A 20,214-nucleotide genomic window follows, 5' to 3' on the forward strand; every position below is an offset into this window, starting at 1 on the left:
CACTCAGAGGCCGGAGTCGCTGTGGCGTTCAGTCCGGGCCGTGGGGGATACCACGTGACGGATGATGCTCCAATATGTTCACTTCCATCCCTTGTATCTCTTGGAAGCTGCGTTCTGTGCTTTCATGGGACAAGGAAATCTGCAGTGCCTGCTGAAAGGTCTGGTGGGGGTATCACAAAGAACAAAGATGTGTACAGCACAGGAACAGGCCCTTCGGCCCTCCAAGCCCTTGCTGACCATGCTGACCGACTAAACTACAATCTTCTACACTTCCTGGGTCCGTATCCCTCTATTCCCATCCTATTCATGTATTTGACAAGATGCCCCTTAAAGTTTATTCTGTGTTTACATATTGTTGATACCGCAGACCAAACGTTTGCAGAGCATATTGGATAAAGCAGTTCCATACTCACAAAACGCAGCTAACTTCCATAATACAAACTCAGTGACGGACTCATCGGGGGATCTCTCCGTTATATTAAAAGAATATCTTTGAACGATTACTCAAGAGGGTTGGGTTAAAGTGTAGCACTTGAAGTGACACGAGTTGGTCGAACGATTGCATGTCTGGTGCCGCCGGGTACGTGAGACTCCAGATCATCCCGAACATGTGCGCTCCGCAGGCCGCCAACAGTGTGACCGGCTGGCACTCATTCTCCGTGATGTTGTTGACTCGGAAGAAGTAGCGCATCCTGTCTGCGTACTGGCCCCAGTCTTCGACAGCGGCGTGAAATGCATCTAATAAGAGGCATGCCTAAGCAAGCAAACCCAAACCTGGGTCCAGAAAATCGGGGAGGCGGCTGAGCCGAGTAGGTCGCAGCGTCGACACCAAGCCAGTTCGGTCCTCGTCGCCAGTTTAATAAGGACACGGGGAGTCCCCACCGGGTAGAATAAAGAAACGTAATTTTATTTACAACATGATATGTACACTGCCCGGCAGATCGCTACCACGTTCCTGGTGTTGTCGGTGCATTACTGGTTGACATTTTATACAGAGGTTGCTAGAGATCGCCTGCCCCTAACGGGGGGGGCTCGTACTCGGCGAGCACCAGGGGAAGATAATCGTTCTCGCTCGGTGCGGGGTTTTACATGAACCCCCCAAATGGTCAATACCCCTGATGTGTTGGGTGTTCTGGATCACAAACAGGTCACCAACACTTGAAGTGGTGCAACTTTATTTTATTGTAAGGTTAACTATATTAACATATTTGAATTGTGGGTAAATGCAATACCAGCTTTAACTGTTGACCCTTGCATAGTCCTAACCAGATGATGCACTCAGTACATGGTGAATGTCTGTGTTGCAGGCTGTGAGCTCTGTGCTCTGAGCTGGCTGCTACTAGAATGAGTAGGAAATCGCCTGTCCCCTGTCTTTATAGTGTGTGTGCTCTCACTGGTGATTGGCTGCGGTGTTGTGTATGTTGATTGGTCCCACTGCATGTGTGTGTCTGCACCATAATATACTGGATATTATGATGCCTCCCCCCCCCCCCAATGACCTGCTTCAATCACAAAGCCCCATCCACCCTGACCCAGCCAACTGTCCTGGCCAATCACACCTCGCCGCTGCCTCGCCCGAGCCAATGGAAATGGAGACCTCACCCATTAGACAATCAGAGTCTCCCTTTCACCTTCAGCCAATGGGAACGCCTGTCCCATCCTCCCTGGCGACCAATCAGCATCTCTCCGCTCCCACTTCCGGGTGCGGCGCAGCCAATCCCCCTGTCGGACGCTTGGGGTTCCGGCGTCGGCCGTCCAATCAGCGCAGCAGCCCGGCGCGGGGGGCGGGGCCTGGTGCCGGGGGCGCGCGGGGCGGGGGCGCGCGGGGCGGGCCGGGGGCGCGCGGTGCGGGGCGGGGCTCATTTGCTGCGCGGCCATGGCGGGGCAGGGCGACCCGGTGCAGAGGGAGATCCACCAGGACTGGGCCAACAGGGAGTACATCGAGGTCATCACCAGCAGCATCAAAAAGATCGCCGACTTCCTCAATTCCTTCGGTAAGGAGCGGCTGGCGGCGGAGACAGCCCCCAGCACCGGCTTCCTCTTCAGCCCAGCTCGCCGGGCCGCGATTTAAAGGCCTGGCCCAGCGCACAACCCGCCTCAGCTGGTCCCTGACAGGAAGTGGAAAATAAAATTGTCGCTTGTCGTCTGAGAGACACTGGGATTGGGATGGGGAGAGTTGTAATGGGGATGGGAAGAGTTGTAATGGGGATGGGATAGTTGTAATGGGGATGGGATAGTTGTAATGGGGATGGGATAGTTGTTATTGTAATGGGGATGGGGAGAGTAGTTGTGATGGGGAGAGTAGCTGTTGTAATGCGGATGGGGTGAGTAGTTGTTGTAATGGGGATGGGGTGAGTAGTTGTAATGGGGATGGGGAGAGTAGTTGTAATGGGCCTGGGCAGAGTAGTTGTGATGGGGAGAGTAGTTGTTGCAATGGGGATGGGGTGAGTAGTTCTTGTAATGGGGATGGGGAGAGTAGTTGTAATGGGGATGGGGAGAGTAGTTGTAATGGGGATGGGGAGAGTAGTTGTTGGGATGGGGAGAGTAGTTGTTGTAATGGGGATGGGGAGAGTAGTTGTTGTAATGGGGATGGGGAGAGTAGTTGTTGTAATGGGGATGGGGAGAGTAGTTGTTGTAATGGGGATGGGGAGAGTAGTTGTTGTAATGGGGATGGGGAGAGTAGTTGTTGTAATGGGGATGGGGAGAGTAGTTGTTGTAATGGGGATGGGGAGAGTAGTTGTTGTAATGGGGATGGGGAGAGTAGTTGTTGTAATGGGGATGGGGAGAGTAGTTGTTGTAATGGGGATGGGGAGAGTAGTTGTTGTAATGGGGATGGGGAGAGTAGTTGTTGTAATGGGGATGGGGAGAGTAGTTGTTGTAATGGGGATGGGGAGAGTAGTTGTTGTAATGGGGATGGGGAGAGTAGTTGTTGTAATGGGGATGGGGAGAGTAGTTGTTGTAATGGGGATGGGGAGAGTAGTTGTTGTAATGGGGATGGGGAGAGTAGTTGTTGTAATGGGGATGGGGAGAGTAGTTGTTGTAATGGGGATGGGGAGAGTAGTTGTTGTAATGGGGATGGGGAGAGTAGTTGTTGTAATGGGGATGGGGAGAGTAGTTGTTGTAATGGGGATGGGGAGAGTAGTTGTTGTAATGGGGATGGGGAGAGTAGTTGTTGTAATGGGGATGGGGAGAGTAGTTGTAGTAATGGGGATGGGGAGAGTAGTTGTTGTAATGGGGATGGGGAGAGTAGTTGTTGCAATGGGGATGGGGTAGTAGTTGTTGTAATGGAGATGGGGAGAGTAGTTGTAATGGGGAGAGTTATGGGGAGAGTTGTGATGGGAAGAGCTGTTATGATGGGGAGAGTTATGGGGATGGGGAGAGTTATGGGGATGGGGAGAGTTATGGGGATGGGGAGAGTTATGGGGATGGGGAGAGTTGTAATGGGGAGAGTTGTAATGGGAATGGGGAGAGTTGTGATGGGGAGAGTTGTAATGGGGATGGGGAGAGTTGTTGTGATTGGGATGGGGAGAGTTGTTGTGAATGGGATGGGGAGAGATGTAATGGGGATGGGGAGAGTTGTTGAAAAGGGGATGGGGAGAGTTGCTGTAAAGGGGATGGGGATGGGGAGAGTTGTTGAAAAGGGGATGGGGAGAGTTGCTGTAAAGGGGATGGGGAAAGTTGCTGTAAAGGGGATGGGGAGAGTTGCTGTAAAGGGGATGGAGAGAGTTGCTGTAAAGGGGATGGGGAGAGTTGCTGTCAAGGGGATGGGGAGAGTTGCTGTCAAGGGGATGGGGAGAGTTGCTGTCAAGGGGATGGGGAGAGTTGCTGTCAAGGGGATGGGGAGAGTTGCTGTCAAGGGGATGGGGAGAGTTGCTGTCAAGGGGTTGGGGAGAGTTGCTGTCAAGGGGATGGGGAGAGTTGCTGTCAAGGGGATGGGGAGAGTTGCTGTAAAGTGGATGGGGAGAGTTGCTGTAAAGGGGATGGGGAGAGTTGCTGTAAAGGGGATGGGGAGAGTTGCTGTAAAGGGGATGGGGAGAGTTGCTGTAAAGGGGATGGGGAGAGTTGCTGTAAAGGGGATGGGGAGAGTTGCTGTAAAGTGGATGGGGACAGTTGCTGTAAAGGGGATGGGGAGAGTTGCTGTAAAGGGGATGGGGAGAGTTGCTGTAAAGGGGATGGGGAGAGTTATAATTGGGATGGGGGTGAGTTGTTGGGGTGGGGATGGGAACAGTTGGGGTGGGGGAGAGTTGTTGTGATGGGGAGGGGGGAGAGTTGTTGTGATGGGGAGGGGGGAGTTGTTGTTGTGATGGGGAGGGGGGAGAGTTGTTGTGATGGGGAGGGGGGAGTTGTTGTTGTGATGGGGAGGGGGGAGAGTTGTTGTGATGGGGAGGGGGGAGTTGTTGTTGTGATGGGGAGGGGGGAGAGTTGTTATGATGGGGAGGGGGGAGAGTTGTTATGATGGGGAGGGGGGAGAGTTGTTGTTGTGATGGGGAGGGAGGAGAGTTGTTGTGATGGGGAGGGAGGAGAGTTGTTGTGATGGGGAGGGGGGAGAGTTGTTGTGATGGGGAGGGGGGAGTTGTTGTTGTGATGGGGAGGGGGGAGAGTTGTTGTGATGGGGAGGGGGGAGTTGTTGTTGTGATGGGGAGGGGGAGAGGTGTTGTTGTGGTGGGGAGGGGGAGAGGTGTTGTGGTGGGGACGGGGAGAGTTGTTGTTGTGATGGGGAGGGGGGAGAGTTGTTGTGATGGGGAGGGGGGAGAGTTGTTGTGATGGGGACGGGGGAGAGTTGTTGTGATGGGGACGGGGGAGAGTTGTTGTTGTGATGGGGAGGGGGGTAGAGTTGTTGTTGTGATGGGGAGGGGGGTAGAGTTGTTGTTGTGATGGGGAGGGGGGAGAGTTGTTGTTGTGATGGGGAGGGGGGAGAGTTGTTGTGATGGGGAGGGGGGAGAGTTGTTGTGATGGGGAGGGGGGAGAGTTGTTGTTGTGATGGGGAAGGGGGAGAGTTGTTGTGATGGGGAGGGGGGAGAGTTGTTGTTGTGATGGGGAGGGGGAGAGTTGTTGTGATGGGGAGGGGGGAGAGTTGTTGTGATGGGGAGGGGGGAGAGTTGTTGTGATGGGGAGGGGGGAGAGTTGTTGTGATGGGGAGGGGGGAGAGTTGTTGTGATGGGGAGGGGGGAGAGTTGTTGTGATGGGGAGGGGGGAGAGTTGTTGTGATGGGGAGGGGGGAGAGTTGTTGTTGTGATGGGGAGGGGGAGAGTTGTTGTTGTGATGGGGAGGGGGGAGAGTTGTTGCTGTGATGGGGAGGGGGGAGAGTTGTTGCTGTGATGGGGAGGGGGGAGAGTTGTTGTGATGGGGAGGGGGGAGAGTTGTTGTGATGGGGAGGGGGGAGAGTTGTTGTTGTGATGGGGAGGGGGGAGAGTTGTTGTTGTGATGGGGAGGGGGGAGAGTTGTTGTTGTGATGGGGAGGGGGGAGAGTTGTTGTGATGGGGAGGGGGGAGTTGTTGTTGTGATGGGGAGGGGGGAGAGTTGTTGTGATGGGGAGGGGGGAGTTGTTGTTGTGATGGGGAGGGGGGAGAGTTGTTGTGATGGGGAGGGGGGAGTTGTTGTTGTGATGGGGAGGGGGGAGAGTTGTTGTGATGGGGACGGTGAGAGTTGTTGTGATGGGGAGGTGGGGGGGGAGAGTTGTTGTGATGGGGAGGGGGGAAGAGTTGTTGTGATGGCGAGGGGGAGAGTTGTTGTGATGGGGAGGGGGAGTTGTTGTTGTGATGGGGAGGGGGAGTTGTTGTTGTGATGGGGAGGGGGGAGAGTTGTTGTGATGGGGAGGGGGGAGAGTTGTTGTGATGGGGAGGGGGGAGTTGTTGTGATGGGGAGGGGGGAGTTGTTGTGATGGGGAGGTGGGGGGGGGAGTTGTGATGGGGAGGGGGGAGAGTTGTTGTGATGGGGAGGGGGGAGAGTTGTTGTGATGGGGAGGGGGGAGAGTTGTTGTGATGGGGAGGGGGGAGAGTTGTTGTGATGGGGAGGGGGGAGAGTTGTTGTGATGGGGAGGGGGGAGAGTTGTTGTGATGGGGAGGGGGGAGAGTTGTTGTGATGGGGAGGGGGGAGAGTTGTTGTGATGGGGAGGGGGGAGAGTTGTTGTGATGGGGAGGGGGGAGAGTTGTTGTGATGGGGAGGGGGGAGAGTTGTTGTGATGGGGAGGGGGGAGAGTTGTGATGGGGAGGGGGGAGAGTTGTTGTGATGGGGAGGGGGGAGTTGTTGTTGTGATGGGGAGGGGGGAGAGTTGTTGTGATGGGGAGGTGGGGGGGGGAGTTGTTGTGATGGGGAGGGGGGAGAGTTGTTGTGATGGGGAGGGGGGAGAGTTGTTGTGATGGGGAGGGGGGAAGAGTTGTGATGGGGAGGGGGAAGAGTTGTGATGGGGAGGGGGGAGAGTTGTGATGGGGAGGGGGGAGAGTTGTGATGGGGAGGGGGGAGAGTTGTGATGGGGAGGGGGGAGAGTTGTGATGGGGAGGGGGGAGAGTTGTGATGGGGAGGGGGGAGAGTTGTGATGGGGAGGGGGGAGAGTTGTGATGGGGAGGGGGGAGAGTTGTGATGGGGAGGGGGGAGAGGTGTGATGGGGAGGGGGGAGAGTTGTGATGGGGAGGGGGGAGAGTTGTGATGGGGAGGGGGGAGAGTTGTGATGGGGAGGGGGGAGAGTTGTGATGGGGAGGGGGGAGAGTTGCGATGGGGAGGGGGGAGAGTTGCGATGGGGAGGGGGAGAGTTGTTGTTGTGATGGGGAGGGGGGAGAGTTGTTGTTGTGATGGGGAGGGGGGAGAGTTGTTGTTGTGATGGGGAGGGGGGAGAGTTGTTGTTGTGATGGGGAGGGGGGAGAGTTGTGATGGGGAGGGGGGAGAGTTGCGATGGGGAGGGGGAGAGTTGTTGTTGTGATGGGGAGGGGGGAGAGTTGTTGTTGTGATGGGGAGGGGGGAGAGTTGTTGTTGTGATGGGGAGGGGGGAGAGTTGTGATGGGGAGGGGGAGAGTTGCGATGGGGGAGAGTTGTTGTGATAGGGAGGGGGGAGAGTTGTTGTGATGGGGAGGGGGGAGAGTTGTTGTGATGGGGAGGGGGGAGAGTTGTTGTGATGGGGAGGGGGGAGAGTTGTGATGGGGAGGGGGGAGAGTTGTGATGGGGAGGGGGGAGAGTTGTGATGGGGAGGGGGGAGAGTTGTGATGGGGAGGGGGGAGAGTTGTGATGGGGAGGGGGGAGAGTTGTGATGGGGGAGAGTTGTTGTTGTGATAGGGAGGGGGAGAGTTGTTGTGATGGGGAGGGGGGAGAGTTGTTGTGATGGGGAGGGGGGAGAGTTGTTGTGATGGGGAGGGGGGAGAGTTGTGATGGGGAGGGAGGAGAGTTGTTGTTGTGATGGGGAGGGGGAGAGTTGTTGTGATGGGGAGGGGGGAGAGTTGTGATGGGGAGGGGGGAGAGTTGTTGTTGTGATGGGGAGGGGGAGAGTTGTTGTTGTGATGGGGAGGGGGGAGAGTTGTGATGGGGAGGGGGGAGAGTTGTTGTTGTGATGGGGAGGGGGGAGAGTTGTTGTTGTGATGGGGAGAGTTGTTATGGGGATGGGGAGAGTTGTTATTGTGATGGGGTTGGGGAGAGTTGTTATGGGGATGGGGAGAGTTGTTGTCATGGGGTTGGAGAGAGTTGTTGTGATGGGGAGAGTTGTTGTGATGGGGCTGTGGGAGAGTCGTTGTTGTGATGGGGAGGGGGGAGAGTTGTTGTGATGGGGAGGGGGGAGAGTTGTTGTGATGGGGAGGGGGGAGAGTTGTTGTGATGGGGAGGGGGGAGAGTTGTTGTGATGGGGAGGGGGGAGAGTTGTTGTGATGGGGAGGGGGGAGAGTTGTTGTGATGGGGAGGGGGGAGAGTTGTGATGGGGAGGGGGGAGAGTTGTTGTGATGGGGAGGGGGGAGTTGTTGTTGTGATGGGGAGGGGGGAGAGTTGTTGTGATGGGGAGGTGGGGGGGGGGGAGTTGTTGTGATGGGGAGGGGGGAGAGTTGTTGTGATGGGGAGGGGGGAGAGTTGTTGTGATGGGGAGGGGGGAAGAGTTGTGATGGGGAGGGGGAAGAGTTGTGATGGGGAGGGGGGAGAGTTGTGATGGGGAGGGGGGAGAGTTGTGATGGGGAGGGGGGAGAGTTGTGATGGGGAGGGGGGAGAGTTGTGATGGGGAGGGGGGAGAGTTGTGATGGGGAGGGGGGAGAGTTGTGATGGGGAGGGGGGAGAGTTGTGATGGGGAGGGGGGAGAGTTGTGATGGGGAGGGGGGAGAGGTGTGATGGGGAGGGGGGAGAGTTGTGATGGGGAGGGGGGAGAGTTGTGATGGGGAGGGGGGAGAGTTGTGATGGGGAGGGGGGAGAGTTGTGATGGGGAGGGGGGAGAGTTGCGATGGGGAGGGGGAGAGTTGTTGTTGTGATGGGGAGGGGGGAGAGTTGTTGTTGTGATGGGGAGGGGGGAGAGTTGTTGTTGTGATGGGGAGGGGGGAGAGTTGTGATGGGGAGGGGGGAGAGTTGCGATGGGGAGGGGGAGAGTTGTTGTTGTGATGGGGAGGGGGGAGAGTTGTGATGGGGAGGGGGAGAGTTGCGATGGGGGAGAGTTGTTGTTGTGATAGGGAGGGGGGAGAGTTGTTGTGATGGGGAGGGGGGAGAGTTGTTGTGATGGGGAGGGGGGAGAGTTGTGATGGGGAGGGGGGAGAGTTGTGATGGGGAGGGGGGAGAGTTGTGATGGGGAGGGGGGAGAGTTGTGATGGGGAGGGGGGAGAGTTGTGATGGGGAGGGGGGAGAGTTGTGATGGGGAGGGGGGAGAGTTGTGATGGGGGAGAGTTGTTGTTGTGATAGGGAGGGGGAGAGTTGTTGTGATGGGGAGGGGGGAGAGTTGTTGTGATGGGGAGGGGGGAGAGTTGTTGTGATGGGGAGGGGGGAGAGTTGTGATGGGGAGGGAGGAGAGTTGTTGTTGTGATGGGGAGGGGGAGAGTTGTTGTTGTGATGGGGAGGGGGGAGAGTTGTGATGGGGAGGGGGGAGAGTTGTTGTTGTGATGGGGAGGGGGAGAGTTGTTGTTGTGATGGGGAGGGGGGAGAGTTGTGATGGGGAGGGGGGAGAGTTGTTGTTGTGATGGGGAGGGGGGAGAGTTGTTGTTGTGATGGGGAGAGTTGTTATGGGGATGGGGAGAGTTGTTATTGTGATGGGGTTGGGGAGAGTTGTTATGGGGATGGGGAGAGTTGTTGTCATGGGGTTGGAGAGAGTTGTTGTGATGGGGAGAGTTGTTGTGATGGGGCTGTGGGAGAGTCGTTGTTGTGATGGGGAGGGGAGGAGTTGTTTCCATGTGCTGACTTCCTGCACTGTTTCATGCTCCTTGGATACCAGTCACTCCCTGAAACCTCTCCCAGTTTTTCATGTGTTAAGCCAGCCACGGGTGTTTGACCGTGGCAGCAATAGAGGTTCTCAGCTGGTCTTCAGACAGTGGTTGCTAATCAGCCCAGCCATCAGGGCGAGAACATTTGTTGCGGTCTAGGCATTGAATGGGTTTTAACTTTGCGGAATAGACTTAATGGCTTTGTGCAGGTGTCAGGGGTGGTTTGTCCGTTTTATGAAGCACCTGTATCCGCTTTTCATTCTCCCTCCACCTCTGAATTAGCCATGTCGGATTCTTTTCCACTCACACCATCTGGGTCTCTTTTTGTTATTTGGGGGAAGGAGAGGTCGGGGGTGGTCTAATAAAGGTTTTTTGAAATGATGAGATGTTTGGATAGATTGGGTACAGAGAGAGAGAGGCTATAACGAGAGAACATCAATGTAAGATAGTTACCAAGAAACCCTGTGTGAGGTTCTGAACATGGAATTCACTATCACAGGGAGAGCACGAAGTGAATAGTGTACATTTAAGGGGATACTAGACAAGCATATGAGGGAGAAGGGGATAGAGGGTTAAGATGGTATATTTAGATGAGATGGCTCCCACGGCACGGTGGCACAGTGGTTAGCACTGCTGCCTCAAAGTGCCAGGGTCCCAGGTTCAATTCCAGCCGTTGGTGACTGTCTGAGTGGAGTTTGCACGTTCTCCCCGTGTCTGCATTGATTTCCTCCGGGTGTTCCCGCTTCCTCCCACAGTCCAAAGATGTGCAGATTAGGTGGATTGGCTGTGCTAAGTTACCCCTTCGTGTCGAGAGATGTGCAGGTTAGGCTGTGGCGTTATCTAGGTAGGGTGCTCTTTCAGAAGGTCAGTGCAGACTCAATGGGCCGAATGGCCTCCTGCACTCCAAGGATTCTATGTAGTATCAACTGATGTGAAATTGAGCATGCTTGTCAGGCTAATGGTGTAAATGCCTCAAATTCTGGATTCTATATTTGAACGGAAGTCTGATAGTTGTATGAAGGCAGATCTGCATAGGAAAAAATGCATTGCAAAGCACGCCTTGGAATAAGGTTAACTAAGGGCAGCATGGTGGTGCAGTGGTTAGCACTGCTGCCTCATGATGCAGAGGACCCGGGTTCAATCCTGGGTCACTATGTGAAGTTTGCACATTCTCCCCATATCTGCGTGGATCTCACTCCCACGCCCCAAAGATGTGCAGGATAGGTAGATTGGCCACAATAAATTTGGGGAAAAAAGAATTGGGTACTCTAAATTTGTTTTTAAAAAATAAGGTTAACTTTCTAGGTGTAATATTTCCTATCTAGTTGAGTTGTGTTAAGTCGTCTGCCCAAGCTTTTCTGAAACATGCTGTTTGGATATTTGTGAGAATCACTTATTACTGTCTGATTTCTAACTCTCCCTTGCCTCTCTCTCTTCCCCCTCACTACAAACATGGCTGGGGTGAGGAACCCGCTGAGCTATGAGGTGCGCTTATGTGGACCCACAGTTTGCCTGTCTGAACTCTTGACACATGTAAATAAGTGCTGTTTGCTCTGTGAGCAGAGAAAGGAGTGATTCCAGTCTAGCAATTCATTTTACTTTATCTCATAGACCGTTATGGGTCAGTTCCTCATAGTTGTGTTGAGGACTGACTCCGGAAAGCAGATGCAAATAAGGCCAAATTTGCAACCAGGGCGTAAATCCTGTTATTTTCACAGCACAATTCCGGTGTCTTTTTCAGTTCAGTATTGATGTCTTCATCTTGTTCCTACACACACACACACACACACACACACAGTTTTTAGGAGAGGTTCAATCAGACATCATAAGATAAGTTCAACTTTCAAATCTCCGATTCAAAATGTACTTTCTCAACTCCCTTGTAGCCCCAAAGAGTGGGGTCCAATCTTCCCCTGTCTCCCATTCTTACTCTTTCACTGCTCCCACCCACCACCTCAAACATTTAGTGTCTCCTGTGATTCTCCCTTTAGATTTTGATGTGAAAAATAACATCAGTGGCACACTGGTTTCTTTGCACCATGAAATGGTAGGACACTGAGGTTAACATTTATGATCAAATATTTGTGAGGGAGGTGCTGGAAGAAAGATGGGCACTCCGCAAAGTACCCTTGAGCTTCCCTTCAGTATAAAAAGGGCTATGGAATGGAACCAAATCATTGGGCCCAACTGGGCCACATCATGTGGATGTCCCAAATGATCACCATGGTCTTCAGTTCTCTGTCGTGAGGCAGGTCCAGCCCACTGCACTGCGACGTCCATTCCATATGTATAAGTGACTGGCATTTTCCCATATATTACCCCAGGTCTCCAATACTAACTGCGAAGTCTTTCTCCCAAGATCATAGTGTTTCTAATATACTCATACAAGATCTATAGCATATTGAGCCTTACAACTAGCTGATTAATTGCTTGGATTCCATAGAGATCAGGATTTTTTTCCACCGGAAGACAGACATTTCGATGCATAGTTCTTATTCAAGATAAAGTCTCTTGAGTTACAGATAATTAAAAAAGGGGTATCTCAGGACATCAAATTGTTGACACAGTTGCTTAAGAGATGACAAGGTGGAACCACTAAATATGTCGCCCAACCTTATAGGAAGGATGTGGAAGCATTGGAAAGGGTGTAGAGGAGATTTACCAGGATGTTGCCTGGTATGGAGGGAAGATCTTATGAGGAAAGGCTGAGGGACTTGAGGCTGTTTTCGTTAGAGAGAAGAAGTTTAGGAGGTGACTTAATTGAGGCATACAAGATGATCAGAGGATTGGATAGGGTCAACAGTGAGAGCCTTATTCCTCGGATGGTGATGTCTAGCACGAGGGGACATAGCTTTAAATTGAGGGGAGATAGATATAGGACAGATGTCAGAGGTAGGTTCTTTACTCAGAGAGTAGTAAGGGCGTGGAATGCACTGCCTGCAACAGTAGTCGACTCGCCAACATGAAGAGCATTCAAATGGTCATTGGATAGACATATGGACGATAAGGGAATAGTGGAGATGGGCTTTAGAGTGGTTTCACAGGTCGGCGCAACATCGAGAGCCGAAGGGCCTGTACTGCGCTGTAATGTTCTATGTTCTATGGTCCATAAGAGCTGGGGGAAATCTGGCTTGCCCTGAATTGGAGAGAGAGAGCACCCTCCATGCTCTTAGAATGTTAATAATTATAGGATTTTCGCACTTGACAGTCCCCGCCTTGAAATCCCTGGGAAACAGCAAGAGTATACAGACTGGTCTGTTTCAGTGAGGCAAATGGAGGCGGGTTCTTTCCCATTCCCTTATGCATCTAAGATGAGAGGCTGATAGAGAAATATTACTATTTGGCCCCCCTAATCCCCAACCCTGGAGCCAGGGTATTGCCGTTATGCCAATTACAAATTAGGTTTCTTTTTGTTCCACATAAACAAGCAAAGCATCCTATTGATTTCCTTCAGTGCCCTAACAGATCACAAAATTGGTAGAGGATACAATAACCTAGGCAACGCATTCATCTTAATCAGAGCTGCTCTGCGCAGCCACGATATTGTCAAGGAGGATCAACGGTGCAAGTCCCACTTAGTGGACGCGAGTAATGGGGGAGGTTTGTCCCATACAGATGTCTAAAGGGGACGGTAACCACATCACCCAAAAAAGTAAATTCCTAAGGGGACCACATAAACGGGAAATTAATAAACGGGGAGGTGTCCTTCTGAGCATTCCCAATGACATAGCCTCAGACTTTGGAAAATTGATTTTATAACCAGAGAAGAGGCTAAATCTACTCACCACATCAATAATAGCGAGATCAGAAACGTCTGGCTTAGATACAAATAGCAACACATCATCCGCATATAACGTAATCTTATGTTGCTTCCCTCCACTGCACAGCCCCAAAACTGAGGAATCTTGTCTAATTGCCTCCACTAGGAGCTCAATGGCTGTTGTGAGCTGTAACAAGGATAATGGGCGACCTGCCTAGTCCCTCGCTGGAGACAAAAGAACCTCAGACCTATAACTGCTCATAAGAACTGCCGCCACAGGGCTTTTATAAAGCACTTGTTTCCACTTGTCATGCTCCTCTCTCATCCCAAACTTCTGCAGCCTATAAAATAAATAATTCCATTGCACCTGGTCAAACATGCTCTACATCCAAAGAGATCACCACCACATCTAATGCCCGCTTTTGAAAAACCTTAATGACATTTGGGGAGCAATTCTCCCAAAATATTTTGATGTGAATTTGGCGAGTTCCCTACCTCTATTCAATGACACTTAGTCACTTTTTTGGGCCCTGGGGGAGTTTCTCGCCGGTTTAGCCCACACTTCGAATTTGTTTTAGCACTGGGGAGCTGAACTTGGAGATCAGGCCGCCATTTTGAAAAGGTGCCCCGGTCTCTAAGTGAGCTTGTGGGTCCCCCCACACCCCCACCCATGAACAATGTCACCCCTCACAGACATGGGCACTACCCCACACCCTCCCAAATGAGGACATCCAGCTATGGGGGGTCCCTGAGGGTCCCCCTCTTCAAGCCCCCTTACAGCACCCCCTCCCTTCTAGAACCCCCACCCAAGCTCCCGGAGGCCCCTTCTTGCCTGCCTGGCACTCCCCCACCATTCCAACCCCCTCCCATCCTCATTTCTTGGCCATGGCCCCCCTGGGCCCTTGGAAGTGCCACCCTGGCACTCTTGCGCTGGCACCCAGGCAGTGCATCTGCCAGCTTGCCAAGGTGCCCACGTTCCAGGGGGAGAGCCAGGTGGCCGCCCTGCATTTACCATGACTACCCAAAGTGGACTAGGCGATCTCCCGAGTATCGTTCCGTCTGGCCCATGTTTGTGTTGAACAATACTGATTGCCGCCTGGCTGCAGCCTCCCTGGGGAGGCCGAAGAATTGAGGGAGGCGGGTGGATCCCGCGAGGTAGGTCTTAAGTAGGCTTACGACCTACTTCCACGAGTGTCATTTGGCCCCGCCCCTTTTGGAGCGGGGCTCTGACTTCACCATCTTGCGGACTTCGGAGAATTCTGGGAGACACGGAGCCTGCCAGGAATACCTCTCCCGGTATTCTCAGGCGTTACGATCTCGTGAGAGCACAACACGGCCGGAGAATCCCGTCTTTAATCTCCTGACATTGTTACATAAATTACAGCCCTTTATGAACCCAGTTTGATCGTCCTGGATGATCATAGGGAGAATTTCTTCTAGGCGCCACGCCAACATTTTAGACAACTTTGAATCCACATTCCGAAGCGGAATTGGCTTATAGGATTCACATACTTTAGGATTCTTGCCTGCCTTTTGGATTAAGGAAATATCCAATTCTCTGTGTGTTTGCGGCAGCAGACTTGATTCAAATGAGTGACTATGGATGCCAATCAGCGGATCCATTAGCAAGTCTTTAAATTCCTTATAAAATTCATATCCAAAACCATTGAGTCCTGGTCCTTACCAGATTAAAGCTCCTTCAAGGCAAGAGCCACTTCTCCTTTATAAATCGGAGCATTCAGGATGAACCTTTGATCCTCAGAGATTGTTGGAATTTGGAGATTGTTGGGAGTGTAAGGGAGCAGCAGAAACGCTCCATAAGTGTGAATGCATCTGCAGACTGGTCTGTTTTACATAAATCGGCAAAAAACCTTTAAATGTCTTGTTGATATCCTCTGTTTTTGATCATTCTATTCCTCTTGGGGTCTAGCACAGAGGGAATAGCTCCAGAGCAGGAGTTTTCAAACTGCAAGTTGCAACCCGCGAATCCGTCGCGAGCAGGTGTTGGGAGAGTCATGGAGCGATCGGTCACGGCGTTCCTGATCATGGGAGAAGCATCCAACAGCTGCAACCAGCTTTTGAGTTCAGAATGCTGGCCCCGACCGACTTTTAAGTTGAAAATGATGCAGCCTTCCCGCCAGAAGTGGCGACATAGAGCAGGTCATGCGTCCGTACGTATACTGTACATCTGTGCTTTTGGCGCGAAATCACGGAGGAGAGATTTCTCAATTTCTAGCTGCCAGTAAGAAAGGCAATAGGACTGTGAAGAACTGAAGATCGATCCTTTTGTTATAAGGAAAAGAGGGCCAGAGACACAAACAGGCCAGGATCTCTCAACTGAATCTGCTGGAGAGAGCTGCACAGGAGAGTCCACGGCAGGATAAAGCACTGATAGTGTGAGCTGCTCAGGCGAGTCCATGGCAGGACAAAGCAGTGCTAGTGTGAGCTGCGCAGGAGAGTCCATGGCAGGACAAAGCAGTGCTAGTGTGAGCTGCACAGGAGAGTCCATGGCAGGACAAAGCAGCGCTAGTGTGAGCTGCACAGGAGAGTCCATGGCAGGACAAAGCAGTGCTAGTGTGAGCTGCTCAGGAGAGTTCATGGCAGGACAGAGCAGTGCTAGTGTGAGCTGCGCAGGAGAGTCCACGGCAGGACAAAGCAGCGCTAGTGTGAGCTGCTCAGGAAAGTTCATGGCAGGACAGAGCAGTGCTAATGTGTGCTGTGTGCAGAGTTTCATGGTCTCTGGTGAACAGTTTATTAAGAAGAATCTGAAATCAGCATAAAGATTTCTTGAGGTATGGCTTTGTTAATTTTACCAATGCAAATCAGCATGCCAAGCCCATGTATGTTATATGCGGGGGAGTACTGACAAATGAGAGTGGGATGTTAACTGTCTTACCTTGCAGTCATCTTTTCAATTTTAAATGAACTGAACCTCAGATTGCAAGGGAAGGATGATGGTGATTGCTTTCGGCCCTGTGAAGAAATAGATGCTTCCTAAAAGTAATTGGAAGTTTGGCAAGTGCGAAAACAAAGCCAAAACTACTGCATGTTCCCCACACTGCTATGAGACATCCTAAAAAACAGCGTTAGTAAGAGAATTGCCAGTGGATTGGCAAGCTATATTCGGTTGCATACGGCCGCGCTGATCAGTTTTTGTCTCCACTCTCCAGAGGCGAAGTTTCAGTATTTGAAAGATAAGTGGTAAGTGAAAGATCCCTTTGAGTTTGAGACGTTAAGAGTCAATTATTAACTTACAGTTGACTCCAAATGAAGAGATTAACTTCTGCGTCTCACCTGTGATATCACATTAAAAACATGCCACAAGTCCATGATGCTGTCACCATTCTGTAGTGTCTCCGAGGAATGTCCAGTGCTGAGTAAAACAAGCATTTAGTTGTTTATTGCCCTGCACAATGACCTACGTGTGAGGTTGGATTTTCCGTCCTCAAATATGAAGACGGCACAAAGGAATTGGCTGAACTCGACACCTGATATGCTCATTGTCCTCTCCTCCTGTGAACCGGATTAGAGTGAGTGAGATCACGCTGAGGACCAAGCAGGCTCACCTATCGCATGAAAGGTAAGCAAAAAGGTGTGTTGTGAAGGTTGGCTGTCGTGGGTCGCGAAGGTCAGTCGGTTGTTAAAAGTGGGTCCGAGGAAAAAAAGTTTGAAAACATTGCTCTAAGTCTGCCCTCCTACTTGTAAGAAAGGGCAGGTATCTACTCTTTTTTTTTTCCCAACTCCTATAACTTTTGTTTGGCAAACGTTAAACTCCTCTCAGCACTTTGAGTCAACAAGGACTCCAACGCCATTCGAATTGCATAACTTTCTTTTAAAAGGGCAGCATGGTGGTGCAGTGGTAGCACCGCAGTCTCACGGTGCCAAGGCCCCAGGTTCGATCCCGGCTCTGGGTCACTGTCCGTGTGGAGTTTGCACATTCTCCTTGTGTTTGCGTGGGTTTCACCCCCACAACCCAAAGATGTGCAGGCTAGGTGGATTGGTCAAGCTAAATTGCCCCTTAATTGGAAAAAATGAATTGGGTACTCTAAATTAATTACAACATTTAAAAATTTTTTTAAAATATTTTTATTCAGACATTTTTCATTGTACACAGCAACACTATAGCAACTGCCCAATCTCCCCTCACCCATTATGAGAGGGAAGAAAAAGGCCAACCCTTAAACAAAATACAGCGACAACCCCCCCCCCCCCCCCCCTAAACAGCTGATGGTAGCCAGCTCCTTGAAGAAGGAGTGTAGAACCTTTCCACCGACCCCCCCACGTGGTATACTTGGTCTTCTTCAGGTCCAAAAATTCCATCAGGTCTCCCAGCCACGCTGAGGCCTTGGGTGTTGCTGGGGACGCCCGTGCAGAACTCTCCTCCGGGCTATTGGCAAGGCAAATGCTAGGACACCTGCCCTCGCCCCATCTGCAGCACCCCCGAGTCCGAAACTCCACAAATGGCCACCAACCGCACGGCTCCAGCTGAGCGCCCAAAATCCCTGACATTGTATCAAAGAAGGAGAGCTCTCCAGAAGGTTTCTGGTTCACCGTGTGGTGTGTTCACTGGTCCCGTAGAGCACCACTCACACCTATCCTCCAACCCCGAGAAGAATCCATTCATACGCGCCCTGGTCAGGTGTGCCCTGTGCACCACCTTGGACTGAATCAGGCACAATCTCACATGAGGTGAAGTTGACCCTGTGAAAAGCCTCACTCCACACACGCCCCTCAAAGATCAAACCCAGCTCAGCCTCGCACATCCTCTCTACCTCTTCTAACCCTCCCCTAACCCGTTCAAGGACAGGACCCTGTCCGTAAGCGAAGACGACAGTACCAAGGGAAATGAAGGAAGTTCCTTGCGTAAAAAAGCACTCACCTGAATACGTTCCCTCTCAGGAGCTGGAACTTCTCTGATGACTTATCCAGACCGGCGAACCTACCTTTCAGAAACATGTACCTCAACCTCTCCACCCCCTCCCTCCCCCATGCCCTTAACAATGAATCTAAGCCAGAATGCACAAACCTAGAACCAGCAGTGACATAGAGCCCAGTTTAAAATGCTGCCTAAACTGATTCCAAACTCTCAGAAGTGGCTATCGCCACCAGGCTCAAAGAGAATCTAGCAGGGGAAAAGTGGAGTGGCACAATGACCAGTGCCCTAAGACTCTATCCAGTGCACAAAACCTCCTCCATCTGCCCCCATATATAGTCCAGATGCTCGAACCAGCCCCACATTTTACCGATATTTGCCGCTCAGCAGTGGAACAACAGATTGGATAGTGCCAAACCCCTCCGACTGCCTATCCCTTTGCAAAAATGTCCTACGAACCCAAGGAGTCTTACCAGCCCAAACAAAAGTAGACATCGATTTATTAACCCGGCAAAAGAAAGAATTGGGGAGAAAGACTGGGAGACACTGGAACAAAAACAACCTCCTGGAGAATATCCATCTTCACTGTCTGTACCCTTCCTGCTAAGGTCAGAGGGAGGGCACCCCACCTTTTCAAATTGGCCTTTACGCCCTTCACCTGTCTGTACCCTTCCTGCTAAGGTCAGAGGGAGGTACCCCACCTTTTCAAATTGGCCTTTACGCCCTTCACCAGACTAATCATGGGCCACCCGGATTCCTAGGTACCGAAAGCTAGCCTTGGCCGGAAAAAACCGCAGCCTCCCCAGATCAGCTCCCCTCCCCGGTGGGTGGGGTGGGGGACACCGAAAAATATTCACTCTTGCCCAGATTCAGCTTGTACCCCCGAAAAGGAGCCAAACTTCCTGAGCAACTCCATTACCTCCCCCATGTGGGAGAGTGGGTCCGTGACCTGTAGTAACAAATTGTCTGCATATAAAGATACCCTATGCTTCCTCCCCCTCCACCCGGTCAACGACCTCCGAGCAATGGCCAGCGGCTTAATTGCTCAGGCAAACAATAGCGGAGACGGCGGACACCCTGCCTTGTAACCCTGTTCAGTTGGAAATAACTCTAGCTCAGGGCATTAGTTAGCACACTCGCTGTGGGGGCCATGTACAAAAGCCTAAGCCATGAAATAAATTTTGGCCCAAAACCAAACCACCCCAGGATGAATCGCAGTTAAGGATTCCTGCCGAACTCCCTCTCTGTTTCAGCCAATTTTACTTCCAGCCAGTACTGTCGCTCCAGCACTTTATGCCTTTTGTTGGCCGTATAAGAAATGACTAGCATGCCCCCCACCGCTTTAGAAAAAGCATTAGGTTTCCCACAGGATAAGAGTGGCTTAACATCAGAGGGAATTGACTGAGTTTTGGCGTGAAGAAATAGTCGATTCTCATATGTTATTGATGGGGAGCAGAAAAGAAAGTGAACTCTTTATCAGTAGGATGCAGTGTTCTCCACACACTCAAATGCCCCACCTCCTCGCAGACCGATGCTAGCACCCTTGCCTGTTGGGTGGGGGGGATTTCTGATTATTGGGAATTTGTCCACCAAGGGGATACGGTGACTGTTGAATTCCCACCTATAAAGGAATTAACCGACACCAAATCAGAATCCGTGAAGACTTTAGTAACAAAATTTGGTGGCATCGAGACAAATTCCCCATATAAATGTCCCTTGACAATCGCTTACCTACTTCCCTTGTCCTTCATACAGTCCTCACATTTTATTAACTAACACTGCGACGTCCCGGCTACTGGTCGAGAACGAAACAGGAAACACTTGCCCCACCTAGTCCTGCTTCAACTTTAAGTACTCCTTGTTATCTAAATGAGAGCTTTGTTGCAAAAAACAATGTCAATTTTCTCTTTTTAAGGAAAGAGAAGACCTGTTTTACTCTTAATAGGATGATATACTCCCTGCACATTCCAGGAGTAAATTTTCAAAGTAGTTACTGCCATTGCTCAATCAGCCAAAGAAAATATAGGATCAGATTTACGTGTCCCGTTCAGGGGTGTATATAAACATGCCTCCACTGGAGACGGGGGAGGTACCAGTAACACATTATAATGTCTTCTTCTCAGAAAGGAGACTTGTCTGAACCATTGCTGGAGCCAGTTAATAATTCTTTAACCCAAAAAGGAAAAAAAAACACAGAACATTCGCGACAACAT

At 51.5% G+C, this 20,214-nt stretch overlaps 1 protein-coding gene across 1 annotated transcript in view; it reads left to right on the plus strand.

Annotated features, from left to right (window-relative positions):
* The first annotated feature begins 1,839 nt into the window (after positions 1-1,839).
* The window catches only part of brk1 (BRICK1 subunit of SCAR/WAVE actin nucleating complex), a 29,076-nt gene continuing 10,701 nt past the window's right edge, over positions 1,840-20,214 (plus strand). Inside the window, exon 1 of the mRNA XM_072472969.1 lies at positions 1,840-1,994. Within this exon, the coding sequence (XP_072329070.1) occupies positions 1,877-1,994 (118 nt within the window). The 5' untranslated portion in view covers positions 1,840-1,876. The remainder of the gene's footprint in view (positions 1,995-20,214) is intronic.

This window comes from Scyliorhinus torazame, chromosome 13 (assembly GCF_047496885.1).
Source record: "Scyliorhinus torazame isolate Kashiwa2021f chromosome 13, sScyTor2.1, whole genome shotgun sequence".
NCBI lineage: Eukaryota > Metazoa > Chordata > Chondrichthyes > Carcharhiniformes > Scyliorhinidae > Scyliorhinus > Scyliorhinus torazame.